At 32.9% G+C, this 22,663-nt stretch overlaps 3 protein-coding genes across 3 annotated transcripts; 2 read left to right on the forward strand and 1 right to left on the reverse strand.

Moving 5' to 3' along the window:
- The first annotated feature begins 1,633 nt into the window (after positions 1-1,633).
- On the forward strand, positions 1,634-7,333 carry LOC124532884 (leucine-rich repeat-containing protein 47-like). Its single transcript, XM_047107998.1, has 6 exons — positions 1,634-2,381; positions 2,670-3,098; positions 3,289-3,448; positions 3,744-3,846; positions 4,028-4,183; positions 5,212-7,333. The coding sequence occupies exons 1-6, from the start codon at positions 1,760-1,762 to the stop codon at positions 5,314-5,316; spliced, it is 1,575 nt and encodes a 524-aa protein (XP_046963954.1). The 5' UTR covers positions 1,634-1,759; the 3' UTR covers positions 5,317-7,333.
- A 1,282-nt stretch (positions 7,334-8,615) lies between these two features.
- LOC124533098 (DNA repair and recombination protein RAD54-like) lies at positions 8,616-11,129 on the forward strand. Its single transcript, XM_047108262.1, has one exon. It carries the CDS (start codon positions 8,754-8,756, stop codon positions 11,049-11,051), a length of 2,298 nt encoding a protein of 765 aa, XP_046964218.1. The 5' UTR covers positions 8,616-8,753; the 3' UTR covers positions 11,052-11,129.
- A 356-nt stretch (positions 11,130-11,485) lies between these two features.
- On the reverse strand, positions 11,486-22,624 carry LOC124533084 (protein adenylyltransferase SelO-like). Its single transcript, XM_047108249.1, has 12 exons — positions 22,230-22,624; positions 21,828-21,991; positions 21,432-21,512; positions 20,886-21,049; positions 20,264-20,439; positions 19,872-19,971; positions 18,877-19,037; positions 17,203-17,324; positions 15,601-15,730; positions 13,979-14,105; positions 13,166-13,278; positions 11,486-12,788 (listed from the first exon to the last, which is right to left on the reverse strand). The coding sequence occupies exons 1-12, from the start codon at positions 22,419-22,421 to the stop codon at positions 12,666-12,668; spliced, it is 1,653 nt and encodes a 550-aa protein (XP_046964205.1). The 5' UTR covers positions 22,422-22,624; the 3' UTR covers positions 11,486-12,665.
- Positions 22,625-22,663: the final 39 nt, after the last annotated feature.

A 22,663-nucleotide genomic window follows, 5' to 3' on the forward strand; every position in this document is an offset into this window, starting at 1 on the left:
AAAACGTTGTATTATATTTAACGAAGGAAGCCTTCGGATGGCTTGAAAGATTCTATCAAGCTGATAGAGTTTCGTTAATAATAATTTTTATAAAGGATTATAATATAAAACGCAGAATCATTATGTTTACAAACACATTCAAAACTCATATCCAGCAGAAGTAGACGATTTCTAATCATAAAATATTAACAAAAATGTGAAGGATCTTTTTTTGTACGTATTCTATTGATATCTCTTTTAACTGAGGTTTTCGAAATCACATAAATTTGATATTATCACTTTTATAGTATGTGTTTCTGTTTTAATGTTTTTTTTTATTATTGATTGCAATAACAACAGCCTGTAAATTCCCACTGCTGGGCTTAAGGCCTCGTCTCCCTTTGAGGACAAGGTTTGGAACATATTCCACCACGCTGTTCCAATGCGGGTTGGTGGAATGCACATGTGGCAGAATTTCTATGAAATTTGTCACATGCAGGTTTCCTCACTATGTTTTCCTCCACCGCTGATGAGCACGAGATGAATTATAAAGACAAATGTTATTAACGCGCAAAAAGTGAAGACTAGAAAACGTCCTAATTGGGACGTTTGCCTTTAGTTGTTTTACGTAGTAATACATTATAATACATCATAATTATGTAGTAATTTGCGTAATTAAAACATCTAGTTATCCCTTTTACTTATTGTTTTAATCAGGTTATCCTTTTTACTTTTAACGAAATGTAAAAATAAACTAAAATAAACGGTCCCCGGGCGCTGCACACTTTTTTCTGTTGTTTAGTAGTATGGATATAACATATCTGTTAATAGAATATCATTGGCTCCAACTATATATGTGCAGAAAATTATAGAGGATTCTTGATTACTGATGATCTTAACTTTGCGATCGCCGCTAGGACGAATTGGGTTCTTCTAGTTATCCAACTGGACTTTGAAGCCGAGATGAGAGACTTTGACTCGTTGTCAGAGCTGCGGAGTCAGGAGCTGACCAGTCACGGTACTTTTATTAAAGATATGTATAAGATGCGAAGCGACGACAATCTGTTAAAAGTGTGCTCTCTAAAATGTCGGCGATGCTATAAAAGGCTCATTCTATTTATACCTTCACAATGTTTTTTAACCAAAATTTTTTACTTAAAAATAATTAAAGTCTCAACGGGCTCGCATCTTTGACTAAAGTAAAATACGCTGTTATGCTAACATTAAGCAATGGCAACACTAAAACAGACCAATTTAAAAAAAAAATTGTATCTGTGAAACACATTTGACTTTTACGTTTTAGTGTTACCTAATATATAGAAATATTCCAAAATGAAGTGGAGAAATTGTTTCAATATATTTTTTATTTAAAATAAAAGAGGTTAATAACAACATATTTTATGCGAATCCCAAGTTATAAAAGTATATAAAAGTATTTAATGTTTAAGAATAAGATACATAGAAAACCATAGTTTTTAAATATGAATTCCAGTGATTTGAAAATCAATCTGATAAATAGAAAATTAAATTTAAAATTATTTCCTATAACATCATAGCACTTTTATTCTTTAAAGATTTTTAAGGTATTATAGTTTTTAAGATTGAAAGAAGTTTAAAGGTAATTTATGAAGAGGCTGGCAATCTTATCTTTGCTTAGTAGGTACTTTAACTTATACTATAAACTATTTGTTTTCTGTTTGCGGTAAAACGACGTGTTGCATCTTATAGAACATCTTAAACATTAGTATATGTGTTAACATTTAGTTATATAAAACCAAACATGAGTGCGTGGCCAGAAGTGCAGACTGCAAAGTCAGAAAACAGACATGAAATTAAATTGGCGGGAGCCGCAATTTCGAAACGCATTTCGGATGAGGGATTAGACAAAAATTTATTCAAATTAACCAACATAAATTTACTGAACATCAGCGATACATGTCTTGCTACTATTCCTGATGATATTAAGCTTCTTGTTAACCTACAATCATTGTTATTGTACGGCAACAAGCTGACCGAGTTTAACGAAAATTTAACCTCTCTACCAAAGTTAAAAGTGCTCGATTTATCCCGAAATCAGCTTACCAAAATACCAGAGAGCCTGAATAAAATGAAAGAACTAACGAGCATCAATTTCAGTTCTAATCAGATTGAGCAATTGCCGAAATTTGGTGATTTTCCAAACTTAATCATTGTTGATATATCGAACAATAAATTATCCTCATTTCCGGACACTGAGAATGCTAACATGCCACATTTGACTGATTTAAAGTTAAAAGCTAACGAAATCGACTCAATTCCTAGTTATATTGCACGCAGCTTGCCCTCTTTAAAGAACTTTGATATTGAGAGCAATCAATTAAAGACCATTCCAGGAGAAATCGCCACTATGTCCAAATTGAAAGGTATGTGTTGTTATAATATTGTATATCTACTGGTCTACTGTATGTTAGTATTTCATCAGGAAATAACACATTGCAAAAGTGATACAATATTTCATATTAAAAATTCAACAACAGAGTTGCTTATAAATTTGGCATTTACCATGCAAAAATCATGAATTTCTTTATTATCTGAGGTATTTATATCATCATTTTGGTCACAAACGCTACAGGACAGTCTGTGAGATCACTTTAATTTAATGTACTGTCATTTCTAAAAGACATAAATAGTTACTATACTGTTATTTTCAGAGCTCAATTTAAAAGGAAACAAGTTGACAGACAAACGTCTGATGAAACTCGTCGACCAGTGCCGAACTAAACAGGTAATTGATTACATACGTGAAAACTGCCCTAAAGCCGATAGTGCACAGGCTACTAGCAAAGGCAAGGGCAAGAAAGGCAAGAAACAGGACGAACCACCACCTGATGATGTGGGAGACTTGTGCCATTCTATGAAAATATTACATGTTGAAGATGACATATTAAAAGTCACCGTAATAGAACAAGAGATATGGAATATTAGGCCACACATCTTGTGTTGTATCATAACTGATTTGAAATTCACTGAGGATCTGTTCAAGAAGTTCATTCAGATGCAAAACAAACTACATGATACAGTTTGCGACAAAAGAAATGTTGCTACGATTGCTACTCACGATTTAAGCAAAATTCCTCCAGGTTTGTTTGCCAGTTAATATTCTATAATTCTTGAATTAGATTTATTAATGTTTTTATATGAGATATAAAACTCACACAAAAAATAAATAAACAAAAAAATTCGAATACTTCATATCTTAATAGCTTTTCATCTGAAGAATATTTAGATTATAAATTAAGATAAATGTAATATCTAAAATTGTTACTACAGGCAATGTCGTTTACACGGCTAAACCTCCATCCAAGCTGAGCCTCAAGCCTCTTTCTCGAGCCAAGGCTTATACTGGTGAGCAATTATTCCAACAGCTGACAGTGGAAGCTGACTCACTAAGGAAAGAGAAGAAAAGGAATGTGTATTCCGGAATCCACAAGTAAGTACTACTGTATTTAGCTTAAATTATAATTCATACATTCACACTGTTAACCATATTTACCCAGAGTTCTTTGCCCAGCTCTGAATATCCCTTATTAAAGATTCATTAATGATAAGAATTAATTTCTGACAATGACATATGAACTTAAAAGAACTTAGTGAAGTTTATATTTAACTAATCCAATAAATAAATAAACATGTAATATATGATATTAGACAGCAAAATTAATTCCCTCATTGTTCATTACTTCAATCGTAAGGTTAATAAACTTATAAGTGGTATGTTTGTGTAGGTATCTGTACCTACTGGAAGGCAAGCCGAAGTATCCATGCTTAGAGGATTCAGCTGGCAGAGTAATCAGCTTCCCACCGATTACTAACTCTGATGACACTAAAGTGAGTTTGTTTTTTATTATCAATTGATTACAGCTTTGTTTCTTACAAAAGTACATATAAATTATATACTCTACTATAGTCTAATAGAACCCTATAATAATTACACAATTCAAATAGTAGCAATTATTTTATCATGAACTGTTATAGCTTAATGTTATTTAATAAAAAATAATAATTCCAGATGTCCTTAGACAGCAAGTCAATGCTTGTAGAAGTGACTTCACACTCTTCACTCGGTGCATGCAAAACTGTCATGGACAAGATGCTCCAAGAGTGCTTGATGCTCGGGATAGGAGATGGAGAGGATAGCGGCTTCCATACCCTGACTGTCCAGCAGGTAAGGAAGAATAGCTTCTTAATCTCATGTATTAATATGGATCTTGGTATATTTGTCTAATAAAAAAAGACTTTGTAATCGTTTGACCAATTATCATTAAGGTGGACACATTTTTATGGTGACAGTACTTGTTGAAATCCCCACACATACTGAACGACCGATTGCCATATCTTTTATCATGAGTACATACAAAACAATGGCAGATTTTTCGATTTCTTTTAGTAATCGACACTCAAACATTACATCACTTAAGTTTGACTTTATAATCTAGCAATTCCAAAACTTACTTGATGAATGGATGATGGAATTCGTATATAGTTTTAGGCATACCCTCATTTTTATGACTTTATATAATGTCAAGCGAGTTGGTAAACCATTTGGTCATGTTTCATATTGATAACTTATCTAAAACAAATTAATATAAAACAATTAAGTTCAGTTAATTGAAATACTATATTTTGCTTCATTTTTAATGTGACTTCAAATTTGTAAAGATATAAACCAGTATAGTACGACACAACTTAGATGTCGCATCGGCAAAATTCGTAAAACCGATCACATCCGAATTGAGTACGCTATCCCAAATTATCAATATTTCTCATGCGAATATGATCTTTGCACAAACTTAATAACTGCTAATAACATATGACCTAATATGATACTACAAGTTATTACGTTTTACATGCACTTGCTTTCTCTGAGGCGAGAATCTATAGCAACGAATAGTGTCGAATGGCGCGATAGGGAGCTATTTCTATTGGTCGTGTAAATCGGTAGTAATCGGTTTTATTTTCATTCTATTGCATTTTCCGATGCTACAACTCATTTGTGTCGTACTATACTAAATATTTTGCATATGTCAGTTAAGATTCATAGTCAAAATCATCCAGAAAATAAAAAGAGCCATGAGGTAGGATAACAAGAGCACTGGTTCAATGTTTGATATGCTAAATTGTAGACAAATTTTGTAAACCATCTCCCTAAATATATAAGTACAGAAATTTAAAAATAAACTTAATATTTTTCAGGTGAAAGTAGTGGACACCGAAGGCAATCTCAAGAGCGTTTACCCGTCGAGAACAGACTGCGCTTTCGACGGAAACATCAAGGTGTATCGCTTGCCGAAGAAATAATTCATTTTATTTCTAAGCTTTTTATTTATTACGTCACTTGGTGCTTTGCTTGTCGTCTGACGACGTGTTACTTTGTGATAACGCTTGACCAACAGAACAATGATGCCCCTTTTTGTTCTCAGTAATGTTGACGTTGTATAAATAGTTGTATCTTAAGTAAATAATGATTATATGTATGGAATTGCACAAATTACATCAATCCTAGCTATGTTGTTTTCGTTTTACTAACAATTACTTTAGTTAATAATTCGTTAAAAACGTGATTAAATAACATTTTGTTAAACAGTTATTGTCATCGTTGTGTTTTTTCATTTCTTAGTCTTTGTTCAATTTGTTTCAAACAATTATTACTATTAATACAGTTTACTTATAATAATTATATAATATATAAAACCTTTTTTGTGGTCTGCCACTGTTCTGTTGGATAAACGGTTTGTTATTTTTTTATAATTAAATAAATATGTCGATGATCATAACCGGCTTGGTTCCTTAAAATACTATAAAAATTACAATTTAAAATCAAATATCTCATGAGTATAGTAATATTAGAATGTACTATGTGTCAGGTATCCTAGTAGTCTATGCGTGTGCTTCATATCAGCGCACGCGCACCATTTAGCATAAGACAATGTATATGTGATTCATTATAATTATAGCAAGACACAACTTAGATGTAGTATCGGCAAAATTCGTAAAACAGATCACATCCGAATTAAGTACGCTATTCCAAATTATCAATGTTTACTTCTTATGTGATGATGATTACACAAATGTAATAACTTATAATATCATATCACCTAATATCGAATATAGTAGGTTGTTTGACACGTTGCTTTCCCGGGTTGAACTGACACGAGAATCTATATCTATTGGTTGTATAAATCGGCAGTAATCGGTTTACATCTAAGTTGTGTCGTACTATACTCGATTATTTGAAAGTAGTCAAGCATCTACATACATACTAAAATATGTCTAAGAACAACACTATTATCGTGAAAAAGGATATTGTCGATATATATTACTAAAGTTAAACAAAGCAGAGTCTAATTTAATTACAATAAAGTTCATTTAATAACTAACGAATTAACCGTCGAACGTCTTAAAGTTTTGCACGCTTTGGCCAGTGTGGAGTTGTTTTGTCTGTGATAAGGGTAATTACAGTTGATAACACCTAATATTATATATGTGCGATGATAACAGCCATCGTTTTCTTTAAATTATATAGTATACGACACTGATCTTTTATTTTTTTAACTATGTAATATTCTCTTTAGTAATTAATAATTACATATAGTATATGATTAAAAAATACTAAAATATCTATTCTATCTACGTGTATATTGTTGAAGAATATTTTTGTATTGAATGAGCGAATCTGGCTTTGCTTATAAAATCTTGATGTAAATGTTATTATAATGTAGACTATGCATTACTTATTGAAAAAAAAAATAGTTTGAGTATTGTGTTATGATCTGTATTTATTTTTGTAACAGTATTCTAGAAACAGTTAGAATTTTTTTAGTGGTGTTGCCACCTAGCACTTATAAAATGTCAAAACATTAGAACCTTACTAACATATACTTTCATACGGGTAATTTTAATACGAAATGACAAATCAGTAGTTTTAACTGTGCGTTCATAAGTATGTAGTAACTATTCTTTAGATGTTTTTAACACTATTATTCTGATGAAATACATGATTTTGTATTATATTTTATAACTATGGGTATTGAGTTTAAATTCATTTAAATAATAAAATATGTTGAATAACATTAATGTTACGTAACGTGAAAGTTTTTGTATCAAAAATAGAAATAAATAATAGCAAGCAATTTTATAATTGTGGTGTGGCAACATCATAATTCTGTTGATGTACGTGATACGCTCAAATTTAATTTTGTTAATTAAACACACAGCAAGCAACTATCAGTCATTACGTGTATTGTTTTCATCTTATGTATTAATTGACGTGTTAAAAAAACGTATTTGTGAAATAAAGTTATCAAACAAATACTAATATAATTTTTAAATTATAGCCCCTAATCTTGTCTATGATTATATATATACCTGAAGGCGGGTTGAATAAAAAATCAAACGAAATTAAAAAGCGAACGCCTCAATCCTTCGATCACTTGATCAAACATACAAAAAAATCTGAGTTCTTTTACCAAAAATTCTCCAGTCTGTTTTGGTTCTATCCTAATTTTGACAATAAGTAACAAAATGTATGCTATTAATTATTCGAATTATTATAAAAAAATTATTCGAAAGATAGCTAACACTATTTTGCTTGAGAACTATCATTTTCCATTTAATTTGACTTAATTTTATTTTATGGAATAGGTTGGCGGACGAGCTTGGGCCACCTAATGGTAAGTGGTCACCATCGCCCATAGACAATGACGCTGTAAGAAATATTAACTATTCCTTCCATCGTCAATGTGCCACCAAGCTTGAGAACTAAAATGCTATGTCCCTTGTGCCTGTAGTTACACTGTCTCACTTACCCTTCAAATCTGAACACAACAATACTGCGTACTGATGTTTAGCAGTAGAATATCTGATGAGTTGGTAATACCTACCCAAGCGGGCTGCAAGGGCCCTGCACAAAGCCCTACCACCAAGTAACAGCAGTTCCATCTAATCCAGATTTTAGACAAGATCAGATAGCGGAACATAGAAGTTACGAGTGACTTTTCTTATAAGAATACTCTTAATAGCAGGTTTTGAATTAAAATGAACGTAAATGTGTGAGTAGAATTTTTGAATACCGATTAAAGCACATTCTTTATTAGTTCAATATGAAATTTAATAGCATACCAGTAAATATAGCCTCGGTCTGTCATCCTATAGTTAATACTATTAACAAACAATTCGATGGTTGAATAAAACTTTAATAAAAGCCTAGATGACCCAGTGGTTCAACCTCGAGACTTGGTAACGAATATTACGTGTAAGTGTATACCCCGGCATATGGTAAATTTGTATTTATAATTTTACCTAGCTAGCTGTGCTACCTCATACCCATATCTAAGTGTTTTATTAGACGTCCATATTAAATGATTATTTTTAAACTAATCTAGAATTTGATTTAAAGTTTAAAAGCACTAATATTCAATTTAAAATGTATTGACTCTTTAATTACGAAAATTAAGTGTTAACGTAAATAAGTTTACTAAATACTTATACTTAAATTTTACTCGCTACGCTACTGTTTTCTAATTGATTAAATTCTTCGTAATATTTACTTTAAAAACGAAAATGACATAAAAACATTGACACATTGTCAAATCTAAACGTCAAACAAGTTTTGACATGAAAAGTCTGATTCAAATTGTGAATTTTTAAAATTAATGTTTAGTATATTAAATTTCGAAGCTGGTTCTTCTCCCTTTGTTAGTAAAGAAATGTATACCTTTTTGTAAGGGCTCAGAAAAATGAGGCGCAGTTTGGCGCCGAGTCAAATTGGCTCCGGTGAGAATGTATTTAAAAGTCCATTACTAGGTTCAAAAAGGAAGAAGCGGGAATGTACAAAAATACCGCTAGCACAAAAATCTGCTTCTCAAACATTATCGGCAACTGATCACGAGAATCTAATCAAGCAAATATTGAACAAACCATTCAAAGTTCCTATATCGAATTATGTATCGTCCTATTGCAGTAAAAGTCTAGGTTTAAAGCGAACTCAATTGAGAAGAGCACTACACGACCCTGATGAACCGAACGCACTCGTTTTATACCGGCCCCCGTACATACCCGAACATGAGAAAATGAAGATGAATGCTAACGATATAAAGGTGGCTGTAGTTGTTGATCCGGTTCTAGGAAACATCTTACGTCCTCACCAAAGAGAAGGAGTTCAGTTCATGTACGACTGCGTTACTGGAAAACAGATTGAAAACGCTTATGGATGTATTATGGCTGATGAAATGGGTTTAGGAAAGACTCTTCAATGTATAACCCTCTTGTGGACTCTCCTTAGGCAGGGGCCGGACTGCAAACCTACAATAAGCAAAGCTATAATTGTATGCCCAAGTAGTTTAGTTAAAAACTGGTATAATGAAATACAAAAGTGGCTCGGCCAAAGAATTAATGCACTACCAATGGATGGTGGTTCTAAAGCTGAAATAACTTTAAAATTGCAACAGTTTATGAACACATTCGCGGCAATAAGAGTTGCAACCCCTGTGTTAATTATATCTTATGAAACATTCAGAATATATTCTAATATTTTGCATGCATCTGAAGTTGGCCTTGTATTGTGTGATGAAGGCCATCGGTTGAAAAACAGCGAGAACCAAACATATCAAGCTTTAATGGGCTTAAAATCAAAAAGGAGGATATTAATATCTGGTACCCCCATACAGAATGATCTGACGGAGTATTTCAGCTTAGTTCACTTCGTAAATGAAGGGATACTTGGTACAGCACAAGAGTTTAAGAAGAGATATGAAAATCCAATTTTAAAAGGTCAAGATGCATTAGCATCAGTCCCTGAGAGGGAAAGGGCACAAGAATGTCTCCAAACTCTAACATCAATTGTAAACAAATGTATGATTCGCAGAACTAGTAGTTTACTTACAAAATACTTGCCGGTCAAGTTTGAACAAGTTATTTGTGTTAAGATGACACCTCTACAAACTCAAATATATAAGAACTTCATTAACTCTGATGCTATCAGAAATAAATTTTCTGGTACTGGAGAAAAGAATACACTAAGTGCTCTGTCCAGTATTACCACACTTAAAAAACTTTGTAATCATCCAGACTTAGTCTATGATAAGATCATTGAAAGATCTGAAGGATTTGAAAAAGCAAGAGACCTACTGCCAAGTAATTACGATATCAAAGATGTCCGACCAGAGTATTCTGGAAAGCTTATGATTCTAGACTGTATATTAGCCAATTTAAAAACAAACACAGATGACAAGATTGTTCTTGTATCAAATTATACACAAACTCTTGATCTCTTTGAGAAATTATGCCGTAAAAGGTGCTATCAGTATGTGAGATTAGATGGGTCTATGACAATCAAAAAGCGAGCAAAAGTTGTTGAAAGCTTTAATAATAAAGATTCCAAAGAATGGATTTTTATGTTAAGTTCAAAAGCTGGAGGATGTGGATTGAATCTCATTGGTGCAAATCGTTTAATCATGTTCGACCCAGACTGGAATCCAGCAAACGACGACCAGGCAATGGCGAGAGTATGGCGAGATGGCCAAAAGAAACCTTGTTATATATATAGATTATTGGCCACTGGTACGATAGAAGAAAAAATCTTCCAACGGCAAGCCCACAAAAAAGCCCTAAGTGACACAGTAGTTGATCAAAATGAGGAATCATTGAGGCATTTCACTTCAGACGATTTGAAGGACTTATTCCGCTTGGAAGAAAATACACTATCAGATACTCATGGCAAATTTAGGTGCAAACGATGCATTAATAACATTCAAATTACTTTGCCTCCTGAGAACTCGGACTGCACCTCAGATTTATCCAACTGGTATCACTGTGCTGATAAGAAGAATTTAGCAGATATAGTCCTTAAACAATGCTGGGATCTTGCCAAGAGTATATCATTCGTTTTCCATCACCGCTCGGCTCAAACTGAAGCACAGATGATTGCAAATAAAGAAGAAGATAAAGAGAATATACAGGAACGTAAAAGAAGGAAAATAGAAATAGATGAGGACTATTCTGAACCAGATGATAGTGGGGATGAAGATTATGTCTAATTTTGCTAATTTATAAATTAAGTTTAAATGTTTATTAAGATTTAAGTATATTTCTAATGTTAAAAGCCAAACAGTAATTAAAATTATGATGTACAAATAAATAATATTGAATGGATGATTGTGATTTATGAATAATTTCCTTTTTTTGAAGTTATTATACTTTTTGCGCGGTAAAATAATTAAACAAGATTGTTTGAAATAGACTAAAAGAAACTTAACGAAATATTCATTACGTATGCCACGATATATTTATTTACATATTTTAACAAAGACTTTTGCTAAATTAACGCTTTCTCGTAATTAAAGAAATGGGATCGGAGTAACTCATAGTGAATTGCAATCCAAAAGAGAAAAAGGTAACTAACACCCAACTCATTAACCCAATCTAAGTATAAAATTGATTTGATAATTGAAATTACAATAAAACAATAATCATAAATGTAGATATTTATTTGTCTTAAAAATAATCAACCTTTTAAATAAAAAATTTACAAAAAACTTATGTAGGATGAGTGCGGACAAGATCGCCAATAGGGTGAGGTAGGACCGATCGTAATTCCGGCTGGTAAGACTATTTTTATATGTTCACCAGTCCATAAAAGCAGTTTTAGTAGATTTTCTAAAGGACTGGTTTTAAAATAAATACTAAAAACTGTCGAAATTCAATCGGTATGATCGTACCCCATAGACAATCTCGACTCTACATAGTATATTCAAGTAAAACAGATTACAGTTTGTCTGTCATTATAAGGGGAAACTCATATAAATTACTTACAAAACTGTTTAGTTTTATTCGTTATATACACATTTAAGATATCCCCTTTATAATCTTTAAGATATAACTCTGATGCCATGATCCCTTCCCATGTGATTTATTTTCCTAAATAGTATATTCCAATTGCAGGAGTATATAAACACACAATATATTATCGTATTCCAAGCGACTAATAGCTTGGCAACATTATGCACCACAAATAATTCTTAATTAATTTATTTATTCATATTACAAAAGTCCACTTCGACTGAACTTTTATATCAATTTTAATGTTTCTTCCAGAATTCCCATAAAAACATTTCCGACTTCAAAACCATTGTTTAATTAAATCCATTGCTATATCATAGATTAAACAAGATCTCGGTGAAATAACGTTAAATGATTATTTATAGTTATTAATCTTGTAATTAGAATAGGATACAGATTATAAATTCCAGTAACAGACTGTTAAAGTAACCCAAACCTTTCTTGATGTGTATAACATAAATTAATTAAGGCTACGGTTTCATACATGGTCATCTCTCCCCTTAGTCTAGGCCATAATTAATATAAATCTGTAAAATATTTTGTTCCTTAAACTAACCTTAAACCTTTAAAAATAAATAGAACGCATCAAACTGAAACAAGTATAAATATCTTTATAAGATTTCTAGTCACATATTCAGTCCATTCTTACATAATATGTCTTTCTTACAAATTCCTCTCTTTCCCCCCTTTTTGTGATCTACCACTGACCTTGAAGAACAATAACATACACGCTTACAATCTTATTGTTTACGTAATTTGTATTTACTTTAATATTATAAATTATATACAAGGCTGCTATACAGGGTGTTTTCTCAACTGGAACAGCTCAGCTTCAAACCAAAAGACCAGCTCGGTGGTTGGGCCGAGTATCCTAATTTCTCCGCTTCTTCGTTTATTTCATATGGATTTTTGAATATTTTCAACAGCAATCTCACCTGTAAATCAAATCAAAAAAACATATATTGTTAAAGACTTTTACTAAAAATTTTAAATCTGTTGTGAAACATTTTTTTAACTAGATTGACACAACTTAATCTCTAGTAAAAAGTATTCAATATCAGTTACTATTAAAGAGTTGCGGCTACTGGCCACTGATACTTATTTCAGAGTATCGTCGTTAAAGTAATGATTAATTCGGTGAAATAAATTCAATTAAATAAGCTCTCTCTCTATTATTCCCAAAGATCCAATAGATATCCAGTCAATATATAAATTAATAGTAACGACGAGGCAGATATAAAAAATAGAATACATTTTATTGCCAGACAGAATTGCACTCCGAATTTTAGGCCATTGGGGCAACTATATTGACCTTGTAAAAATCATTTTTCTCAGCATCAGCGATGGCTTCCTGCAGGATCCAGTTCCTGGGAACGTAGACCGGATTCACTTTCATCATACGCGTTCGTCGATCTTCATTACTGACTGTGGACAAAATCACACAATCACATATATAACATACTTTCTAATGTTTCATACATTTTTATTTGCAGATATCCAAATATTGTATTGATTTTATTATGAATATTGTATGAGTACATTAATTTAATATTTTTGTAGGCAAATTGTAAAATTGCAAATTGTAATTGTTAATATTTTTGTAAGCATGCTAATAAATGCATTGCAATTAATTGTAATGCAGCACATTTTGGATATGGTTTTGGTATATAATCCAACTCATCTTAACTATTTTGATCTGTTTCAAGACACTATTGTTAAGACTAATATTTGATAATATCTATTTTTCATTAATTTTTAAACATATATTATTGCATTCAGCTAGCACAATATGTTTTTTATTTAATTTAAACGAACCATAATATATGCTCTCCAAAAAACAAGATAAGTTTGACATTTGAATGAACGGATTCTGGCAACATTGTCCAGTACACATGGATGGAAATCTTAATAACAATGAAACTAATGCAAATAAAATAATTGTTTTTAATAACATTTGAAATATGCAGGTTATTTTTAGAAAACAGTTACTATTGAGTTTCTTGCCTCTCGGTAGAATCTTCATTTTAAAAATACTTTAATTTTAATTTAATCTTGTTAAATTATTCCAAATTGCTCCCTATAGCGTACTTGAATAAAGTACATTTTGATTTAAAGTTATACAAACCATTTTCCTTTAGCAATCTCGCTGTATATGTGTCCACCCACTTCTGCCACCCTCCGGCTTTGGATATTTTTGCTAGCGACCACTTCTTGTCTAAAACATCCTTATCAAGTAACTCTTCTTTATCTATCTGAAAAAGAATCGGTAACAATGTATGTGGTGTTTTCCAATATTTATAATTATATTTAATGTTGTCTTAAATTTTCGCGATTACACATTGAAAAAAAACTAGCTATAACGGATTTGAATCGCGTATATTAATTATTTTTAACATCCCGACGTTTCGAGCACTTTACAGCGTTCGTTATAGCTAGTTTTATTTCATTATAATTATATTTATTATCTATTAGATTTAAATAGGCTATTTGACTGGTTATTAAAAACAATTTTATATTATTTAATAGAAGTTAAGGAACCCAGTAAAAGTTGTGTTTTTTATTTCTAGTACATATTTGCCGAAAAATATCATATTATTAATTTCATATTAGAAGTATGGAGGACACATACACAAATTAAATATTAAACCTTATTATGTATTGAATACTTGTCAACTATATTCTCTCGTCTGACGTCTAGAGATATTGTGCACTGTCATTACTTACACATAAAATAAATAGGCTATTTGAGAATGCGAAAAATAAATTGTGAATTATTGTAATCAGTATATATTGTGAGTTTAAAAATGGTTGTTCACTAAAGGAATTTGAAAATAATACTAAATTTATTCAAAAATCAATAAATAAAAATGCATTTTTTTCAAACGTTTGTCACGTGACACAAAACGCTACTGATTGGCCGGGCTTGTGATGAAGTCACTTTCTTGTAAACTTTGCTTTTCTACTATATGTTCCACTGATTAAAATACAGGAAAGTGACGTCACCGACCCCATTGCAGCGCCATATTGTCCAAGTAGCGTTTTCGCGTGCTATTTAAATTTGGAATTTTTAATATGATATTTTTCGGCAAATATGTACTAGAAATAAAAAAATCTACTTTTACTGGGTTCCTTAACCTCTACTAAATAATATAAAACGGATTTTAAAAACCAGTCAAATAGCTAATTGTTAAAATTAAATAATCGCCTTTACTTTTATTTCATCAAGGACATTGGCTATTTTTTTGCCTAGCATATGAAACCAGCCCCCAAGAACGCAAGCGCGACCAAACCCGTCACTAAAAAGATGCAACACAATCAAAAAAAGCACAAGAAATGTATATTTTTTTTATGTTATAGGTAGACGGACGAGCATATGGGCCACCTGATGGTAAGTGGTCACCATCACCCATAGGCAATGACGCTATAAGAAAAATTAACTATTCCTTACATCATCAATGCGCCACCAACCTTGGGAACTAAGATGTTATGTCCCTTGTGCCTGTAGTTACACTGGCTCACTCACCCTTCAAACCGGAACACAACAATACTGAGTACTGTTATTTGGCGGTAGAATAACTGATGAGTGGGTGGTACCTACCCAGACGGGCTTGCACAAAGACCTACCACCAAGTAATATATTCTTCATCAGATTTAGGAGGTCGGATTCCAATCTAGTTGGTTATTGTGCATGTGGCCTGATCGACCAAAAGGTAAAGGGGAGATGCTCTCAATCCTGTGCTGACTAACCTCGGCCAATTGTCGGAATGTGCAAGTGAAGTCAGCGCTCGTGTCCTGCATCAGCTGCAGGAACTCTTTGACGAGCGTCACGTCGCCATCCTCAACTGTTTCTAAGCCGAGTTTCGCTAGGTAGGTCTTTCTGAAATTGTATTATTTACTAAGTTCACAATTTAATTTATACAAATGTAATAAAGTTCAGTTATATGTATGGCTCGATCAAATGTGATACCTAATCAGGGTTGCCAATGTGTGGGGAATTCCCCAAAGTGCGGGGAATCGTGGGAATCGGGGATTAGTGTGAGGATTGTTACATGTGGATAAAATGAGGGGAATTTGTACTTATGCGTTTTATATCAAAACGATCAGTAATTGATTGTTCATCCGTCTTTTAGTTAGTACAAAAATTGAATTGTAGTCGATTATTAGTTAGCATAGTAGCAAAAACACACAATATACAGACATTAACCACGACTAGTCTGATTCAACGAAATTTACCTCGAAAATTGGATTTATTGTTAGGAAGTGAAAAACAAATATACAAAAAAACATGATTTTTTCCTTTATTTCTGTGTGGGAAATTGGGACATTTCTTTCCCTCAATTTGGGGAATTTCGCTAAGATTTTTGGGGAATTCGGTGAAAAGGCATCGGCAACCCTGCACCTAATGTCACCACCAGCCACAAACGCTGACTTTTTGATGATGATAGCCAATGGGTTAACTGATGGTTTGCCTTAATTGTCTCGTGGATGATGTAATGAAAGGCAATTAAGTATAGATATATGTATTGTAATATAATTTACAATATTTAATTGTTACGACGATATTACAGTGCGATTTTAGAATGGCGACTCGGCGACAGAACATATAATAATGTATTAATTGACAATGTAGCATATCGAATATCGACTTGTTTCTAGGTGCCATTATGGGCAGTGATTTTTGCTTACATTAATAAAAGATAATACGTAGGCACAATGGTAAGAATATTAACTATGCCTTACACCAAAAAGATGCCATCATCCTTGGGACCTGAGATGTTATTTCCCTTATAAGATTTCGCAATCATCGGTTAAGATGCACGCGTTCTAACCACTGGGCCATCTCGACTCTACATTTCGATATTATCCACGCATGACTTGTTTACGAGACGAAAAATAAAAAACAATGGTACATACAACAACAACAACAACAGCCTGTAAATTCCCACTGCTGGGCTAAAGGCCTCCTCTCCCTTTGAGGAGAAGGTTTGGAACATATTCCACCAGGCTGTTCCAATGCGGGTTGGTGTAATACACATGTGGCAGAATTTCTATGAAATTTGTCACATGCAGGTTTCCTTACGGTGTTTTCCTTCATCGCTGAGCACGAGATGAATTATAAAGACAAATTAAGCACATGAATCAGCGGTGCTTGCCTGGATTTGAACCCGCAATCATCGGTTAAGATGCACGCGTTCTAACCACTGGGCCATCTCGGTACATATCCCGTTTTAAATACTTGCAGTTATGTTCCTTGTGCCTGTAGTTACTCTGACTCGTTGCAAACCGGAGTGCAAAAATACTAAGTACGGTGATGATGATCAGTATCTCCCAATCAAAGCAAATACTCACAAGATCCTGTCCTTGACGTATCCATCGAGGGTCTTGAAGACATCCTTAATCTTCTCCTTGTCGCTGTCTGTCAATATCGGTTCCAACGCAACGGCTAACTTCTCGAGGTTCCAAAGTATTATCTAGAAATATATTAATGTAACCTTAAATAATCATCTTCTACATCGAAATCCATTATTACATTACAATACAGTAAAATACTTCGTTGATATTCTTTACAAAAAAAAAATGTAAGTGTGTTAGGCCAGTTCCTTATTACATCGGCTTTCTAAAGGGAAAGCCTCGTCAAAATCGTTTCAGCCGTTCCACAGTATAATCGGAACAAAAAGACAGCCAGACTAATCGTAAAAATTTTGTTATTTTGGTATATATGTATATACATACGTTTGCTTCGAGTACAAAAAATTTTAACAAAAAGAAAAACCGACTTCAAACAAAACACTATTTTAAAACAAATGAATATGCACTAAAAAGTAACAAAAATAATTGCGTATTCAACATATTTTTTAGAGTCTAAAAGTCCTAAGTAAAATGAAATGTAAAATATTAGACTACTTAAAAGTCGATTTACGATTATATAACGTAGTTATAGTTATTGTTATATTTTTGCAAATTTAAGATCGTTTTAACAGGGATACCAATATCGGAAAAAGATATAATTAAAATGGGACCCCAAGGGAAACACTACCATTCAAACAAAAAAAAAATATCAAAATCGGTCCACCCGTTAAAAAGCTATGAGATAACAAACATAAGAAAAATACAGACGAATTGATAACCTCCTCCTTTTTGAAGTCGGTTGAAAAGCGATTATTTCAATATTACTCGGAACGTTACGTTGGATCTCTGAATGTACCTCACGCTAGATCACTCGTCCATCTCAATCAACGTTAAAATCTTACAGTAGAATCTTTGTATAACGGTACGTTTAAGGAAACTCTTAAAGTTACGGAACCCTAATCCTACGAATGCTGACGTACCAAACAGAGAAGCTCCCAGGCGATGACCTCACGAGATCCCCGTATTAATCTTTCATAATATTCTATCATGTTTATCAACCAACAACAATAGAACAATATGGCGCCGCCTAATATCAAATACTAGACCCCCCCCCCCCCGGCTTCGCAAGGGGTCAAAGCTGGTACTAAATTTACTACTATTTACTTGGTGGTAGGGCTTTGTGCAAGCCCGTCTGGGTAGGTTCCACCCACTCATCAGTTATTCTACCGCCAAACAACAGTACTCAGTATTGTTGTGTTCCGGTCTGAAGGGTGAGTGAGCCAGTGTAACTACAGGCACAAAGGACATAACATCTTAGTTCCCAAGGTTGGTGGCACATTGACGATGTAAGGAATAGTTAATAATTCTTACAGCGTTAATGTCTATGGGCGATGGTGACCACTTACCATCAGGTGGCCCATATGCTCGTCCACCAACCTATACCATAAAAAAAAATAAAAAAAAATATTTTTTCTTGATCCTTTACTATATTGTCCATGTATTATATACAAAAACCTTCCTCTCGAATCAATCTATCTATTGAAAAAAACCGCATCAAAATCCGTTGCAGAATTTTAAAGACCTAAGCATACATAGGGACAGATAGCGGTAAGGGACTTTGTTTTATACTATATAATGGCTAATTCTTTCGTCTTCCCACCTACGAACACTCACCTCAGGCTGTCTGTTAAACGCGTATCTCCCCATATCATCCGACGTGTTGGGCACGTAGTGCTCGTAGTAGTGGTCTATGAAGCCATACGGCCCGTAGTCTATGGTCAATCCCAATAGGCTTATGTTGTCTGTGTTTAGAACACCGTGAACGAAGCCTAAACCTGTAAACACAACTTTATTAATCAATCATCCACATGTATAGGAAACTTAGATGTATATGGCTTGGCTAGCAGCCACGCCGGACCATTCTCGAGGGAGACTGCCTCGCTATCATAATCCAAAAACATTAGAAAACAATTTATAATAATTTACATTGAAAAGTGAAATATTATTCCTTTACCTTTCTCATTTGAAAGGTTATTTCCGGATTTTAGTTAATTTATTAAATTATATAATTTGACAAATAAAGAAAATATAGTTAGTTAGTTTGTAACTCTAGATAAATTTACTAAGCTTCGAGTTAGAAGCAAATATCAAGTGTCATCTTATTGTTAATAGACGCCATCTTGATTTACAGATAATAAATAATCTATGCCAATGGCAAGGAGAGTAAAAATTAACAACTTCAATCTTGAATTGACATCACACCTTTTGTCGAGATGTATGTTATGATAGTTATGATAATTTTTATCATAACTTCAATATATTAAATCAAATCAAATCAATTTATTAAAGTAAACTTCACAATGAAGCGTTTTTGAATCGTCAATAATTAAACCACCGTTGCAGTTAGCAGCTTCTAGCGAGAAGAAACTGCAAGAAACTCGCATAGTTGCTGGTTTCATATAAACAGATTTACAATGCTGTTCTTTACAGTAATTAGGTTTATTTCGAAAAAGTACTCTCTTAATTAATATGATTTATTTATTAATTTAGTCTTAGTAATTAATTTAATATGGTGAAGCAGCCGTTAATACACCTATTTATTTAAATTTCTCGCGTAATGATGTCCTAGAGCTAATATTATATAATTACATTAATGCAATAATTGTTACCTTGCCACGTAGCGACCATGTCCAAATTCCTGTGAGCTACTTCCGAGTACAACTCGACGTATCTGTCTTCATTGTTTAAATCAATGCTAGGGAAGTGATGCTGTGTACAAATATTATTACTTTATAGTATTTATATTTCATAAAAAACAAATATTGGCGAAAAATTGTTTAAAATACGTTATATTCGTTTATTAAGATTCTAGGTAAGTTACAAAACTCCATTATATTAAAATATTATCATTTCAATAATTAAGTATTAACATAATTTTAAAATATACAAGCAATAAATATCCATTATTAATATTAAATTTATATCTTCATAATTATCATGGCAACACATTATGACAATATGGCAGTAAAACAAGTAACATGTTTCCACAAATAAAGGTTACCTTAATAATGAAATCGGCCAATGTCTTCGCCAATTCGGGTTCGTTCCGTTTTTGCAGTATCTCAAAGGAGCCAATCCGATACCACGCCGGCGCGACGCGCAGCACGACCGCAGCGCGCTCCTGTCGTGACATGCCGCTGTACGTCTTGTCCCTCCACACCTTGTGATCATCTGAAACTGGAAACCCTTCATAGTAAATCATACCAAACTGTGTTACCACTCAGAGAAATCTAGGTGGTCTATGCTGTACTTATTACCACCACTAGATATGAACCCATTTTCGGTCCTAGTTTAAAAGCTAAATGCAATGATGATGATTATGAGGATTTACAACTCTCAGTGTATAAAGGCTTTATTCATAATTTTACTTACATCAAAAACAGCATTAACAAAAAAAAAACAACACTCCAGAATTATAATTCGGGGGTCCATTTTTATTTGACGCGATTTCATAATACTCTTAGACGTAGAAGGTACTACTGGTTTTACCCTTAATATCTATTATAGTTAAATGTATTTTCCAACAAGGATTAAAAGAGCCATTAACTATGAGAAAATAAACTAACTTGAGAATAATCAAAAAGTGTGTCATCAATGCATATGAATATCCCAAAATATCTTACCAACTAGCGCCCCTGCTCTGGTGGTTGGTATGCCAAGGTAGTAGCAGGCCTCGCTGGCCACCATCTCCCTGATGGAGGAGCGAAGGACGGCGCGTCCGTCGCCGAACCGCGAATATGGTGTTTCACCGGAACCTTTGAGCTGAGGCTGCCAAGACTCTCCTTTACTATTGAAATTAAAACAAAACATCTTTGAAAGTGACAATGTAGCTACACTAACAAGAAATTATTACATGATAAAATAGTACAGATTTATATTTGTTTTTTTAACAATAAAGATTATCCTCTATAATTTATGTGCACTTGTAAAGTTTCACATGTAAACAAAACGACAAAAATAGACAATAATTAATTTACACACTTAAATTTTTAATTGATTCTTTTTTCCTGTTTGCAATGATCAAAATATGATAATAGCATATATATATAAATTTTCCTATATTTTTAAGAGTAAAGCTTAGCAGTTAGCAATGTCAAAGGATAGGGATGATTTCAAAACACTCGGTGGCATCATCTTTTGAGGTTAATTATTAATTTGTCTAAAATTACCTGTTCACATATTCACCCAAAATATGAGCTCTTCCATCTCCTAACTGGTCAGCCCAAAAGCCAAATTGGTAACCCCCGTATCTACAACAATAGAAAACAACACAACTATCAGCAATCACAGATATTTAAATCTGAAGTTTTTATAAATAAATATATAAATAAATTCTGTAGTCTCATGCTAAAAGACTTAAAATTAAAATACATTTATTTGCACATAAGATTGACATTACTGACCATCCTAATATACAAAAAGGCATATGGTATTTAAAACAATCAATATTGTTAATTGTTTCTCTTCTGATTGCTGAAAGCATTATTGAAATTGTTCCTTTTAGAAAAGGGCCACAGATAAATAACTATTTAATGTTACATGTTGACTGTTGAAAGTTTGCTTACCTATGTGAAACACTTAAAGTTCCCTCAGGTGCATATATTCCAGCTACAAAGTTTATAAACTCCTCTGACTCTGATACCTTAGGGTCCAAGTCGAATATATCTGAGAGGGCCTCATCAGACGCACAGACAAGATGCAGCTTGCCTGTGAGAGGTTCTGTTGGTACCTGGGAATAGACTGCATGATTAAAATGAGCTTTGAGGAAATGTATTATGCCAAAATACCAAGAACCTATACAATTTGAATATTATGTCTTGAACTCAAAAGCATATATTATATTATAGTTTCATTATTATTTGTGTAATTGTTGAATTAAATCACGCACCAAAATACCATAATTTATTTACAGAATAAAGTATAAATCATATTTATGTAATAAATACTATATTTTATATGGAAGAAACCTTGGAAAAAACAGCATTTTTCACAGCAACGGGAACATTATATTCTGGATTTTCGTCTATCGGTAACTCCGCGTAGTTTGGCGGGCTCTGGAACTTCCATTCCTTAAAATCACTCACTAATTTTGCCATGCTCGGCACAGGTAACTTATGATCTTGAAAAAGCACACTAAACGCGTAAAAAGCGCGCCGCATTAGTAAACAGTATACAAGTATTTGTTTTTCTTAAGCTAGTTTATTTATCATGGTTGATATAACAGATTAACTATGACTTTTATCTGGAATCTAATTATAGGAATAAATACTTTTTTTTAAATAAAAATAAATAGTTTATTTCATGTTATTCAGAAATAAACACACGAATTGCTGAATAAGAATAGTAGACTTCTGACAGATTAGGCAGGTTGACAAGTTGGATGACATTGACATTATCACAA

This window comes from Vanessa cardui, chromosome 10 (assembly GCF_905220365.1).
Source record: "Vanessa cardui chromosome 10, ilVanCard2.1, whole genome shotgun sequence".
Lineage (NCBI taxonomy): Eukaryota > Metazoa > Arthropoda > Insecta > Lepidoptera > Nymphalidae > Vanessa > Vanessa cardui.

Excerpts from the sequence above, each read along its gene's own strand:
- LOC124532884 (XM_047107998.1), top strand. The coding sequence starts at position 1,760 with ATGAGTGCGTGGCCAGAAGTGCAGACTGCAAAGTCAGAAAACAGACAT. Across the intron at positions 3,449-3,743 it reads GTGTATTCCGGAATCCACAA|GTATCTGTACCTACTGGAAG; the intron begins GTAAGTACTACT and ends ATGTTTGTGTAG. Across the intron at positions 3,847-4,027 it reads CTAACTCTGATGACACTAAA|ATGTCCTTAGACAGCAAGTC; the intron begins GTGAGTTTGTTT and ends TAATAATTCCAG.
- LOC124533098 (XM_047108262.1), top strand. The coding sequence starts at position 8,754 with ATGAGGCGCAGTTTGGCGCCGAGTCAAATTGGCTCCGGTGAGAATGTA.
- LOC124533084 (XM_047108249.1), bottom strand. The coding sequence starts at position 22,421 with ATGCGGCGCGCTTTTTACGCGTTTAGTGTGCTTTTTCAAGATCATAAG. Across the intron at positions 21,050-21,431 it reads TTGGGTGAATATGTGAACAG|TAAAGGAGAGTCTTGGCAGC; the intron begins GTAATTTTAGAC and ends TAATTTCAATAG. Across the intron at positions 20,440-20,885 it reads CAGAGCAGGGGCGCTAGTTG|TTTCAGATGATCACAAGGTG; the intron begins GTAAGATATTTT and ends AAGGGTTTCCAG.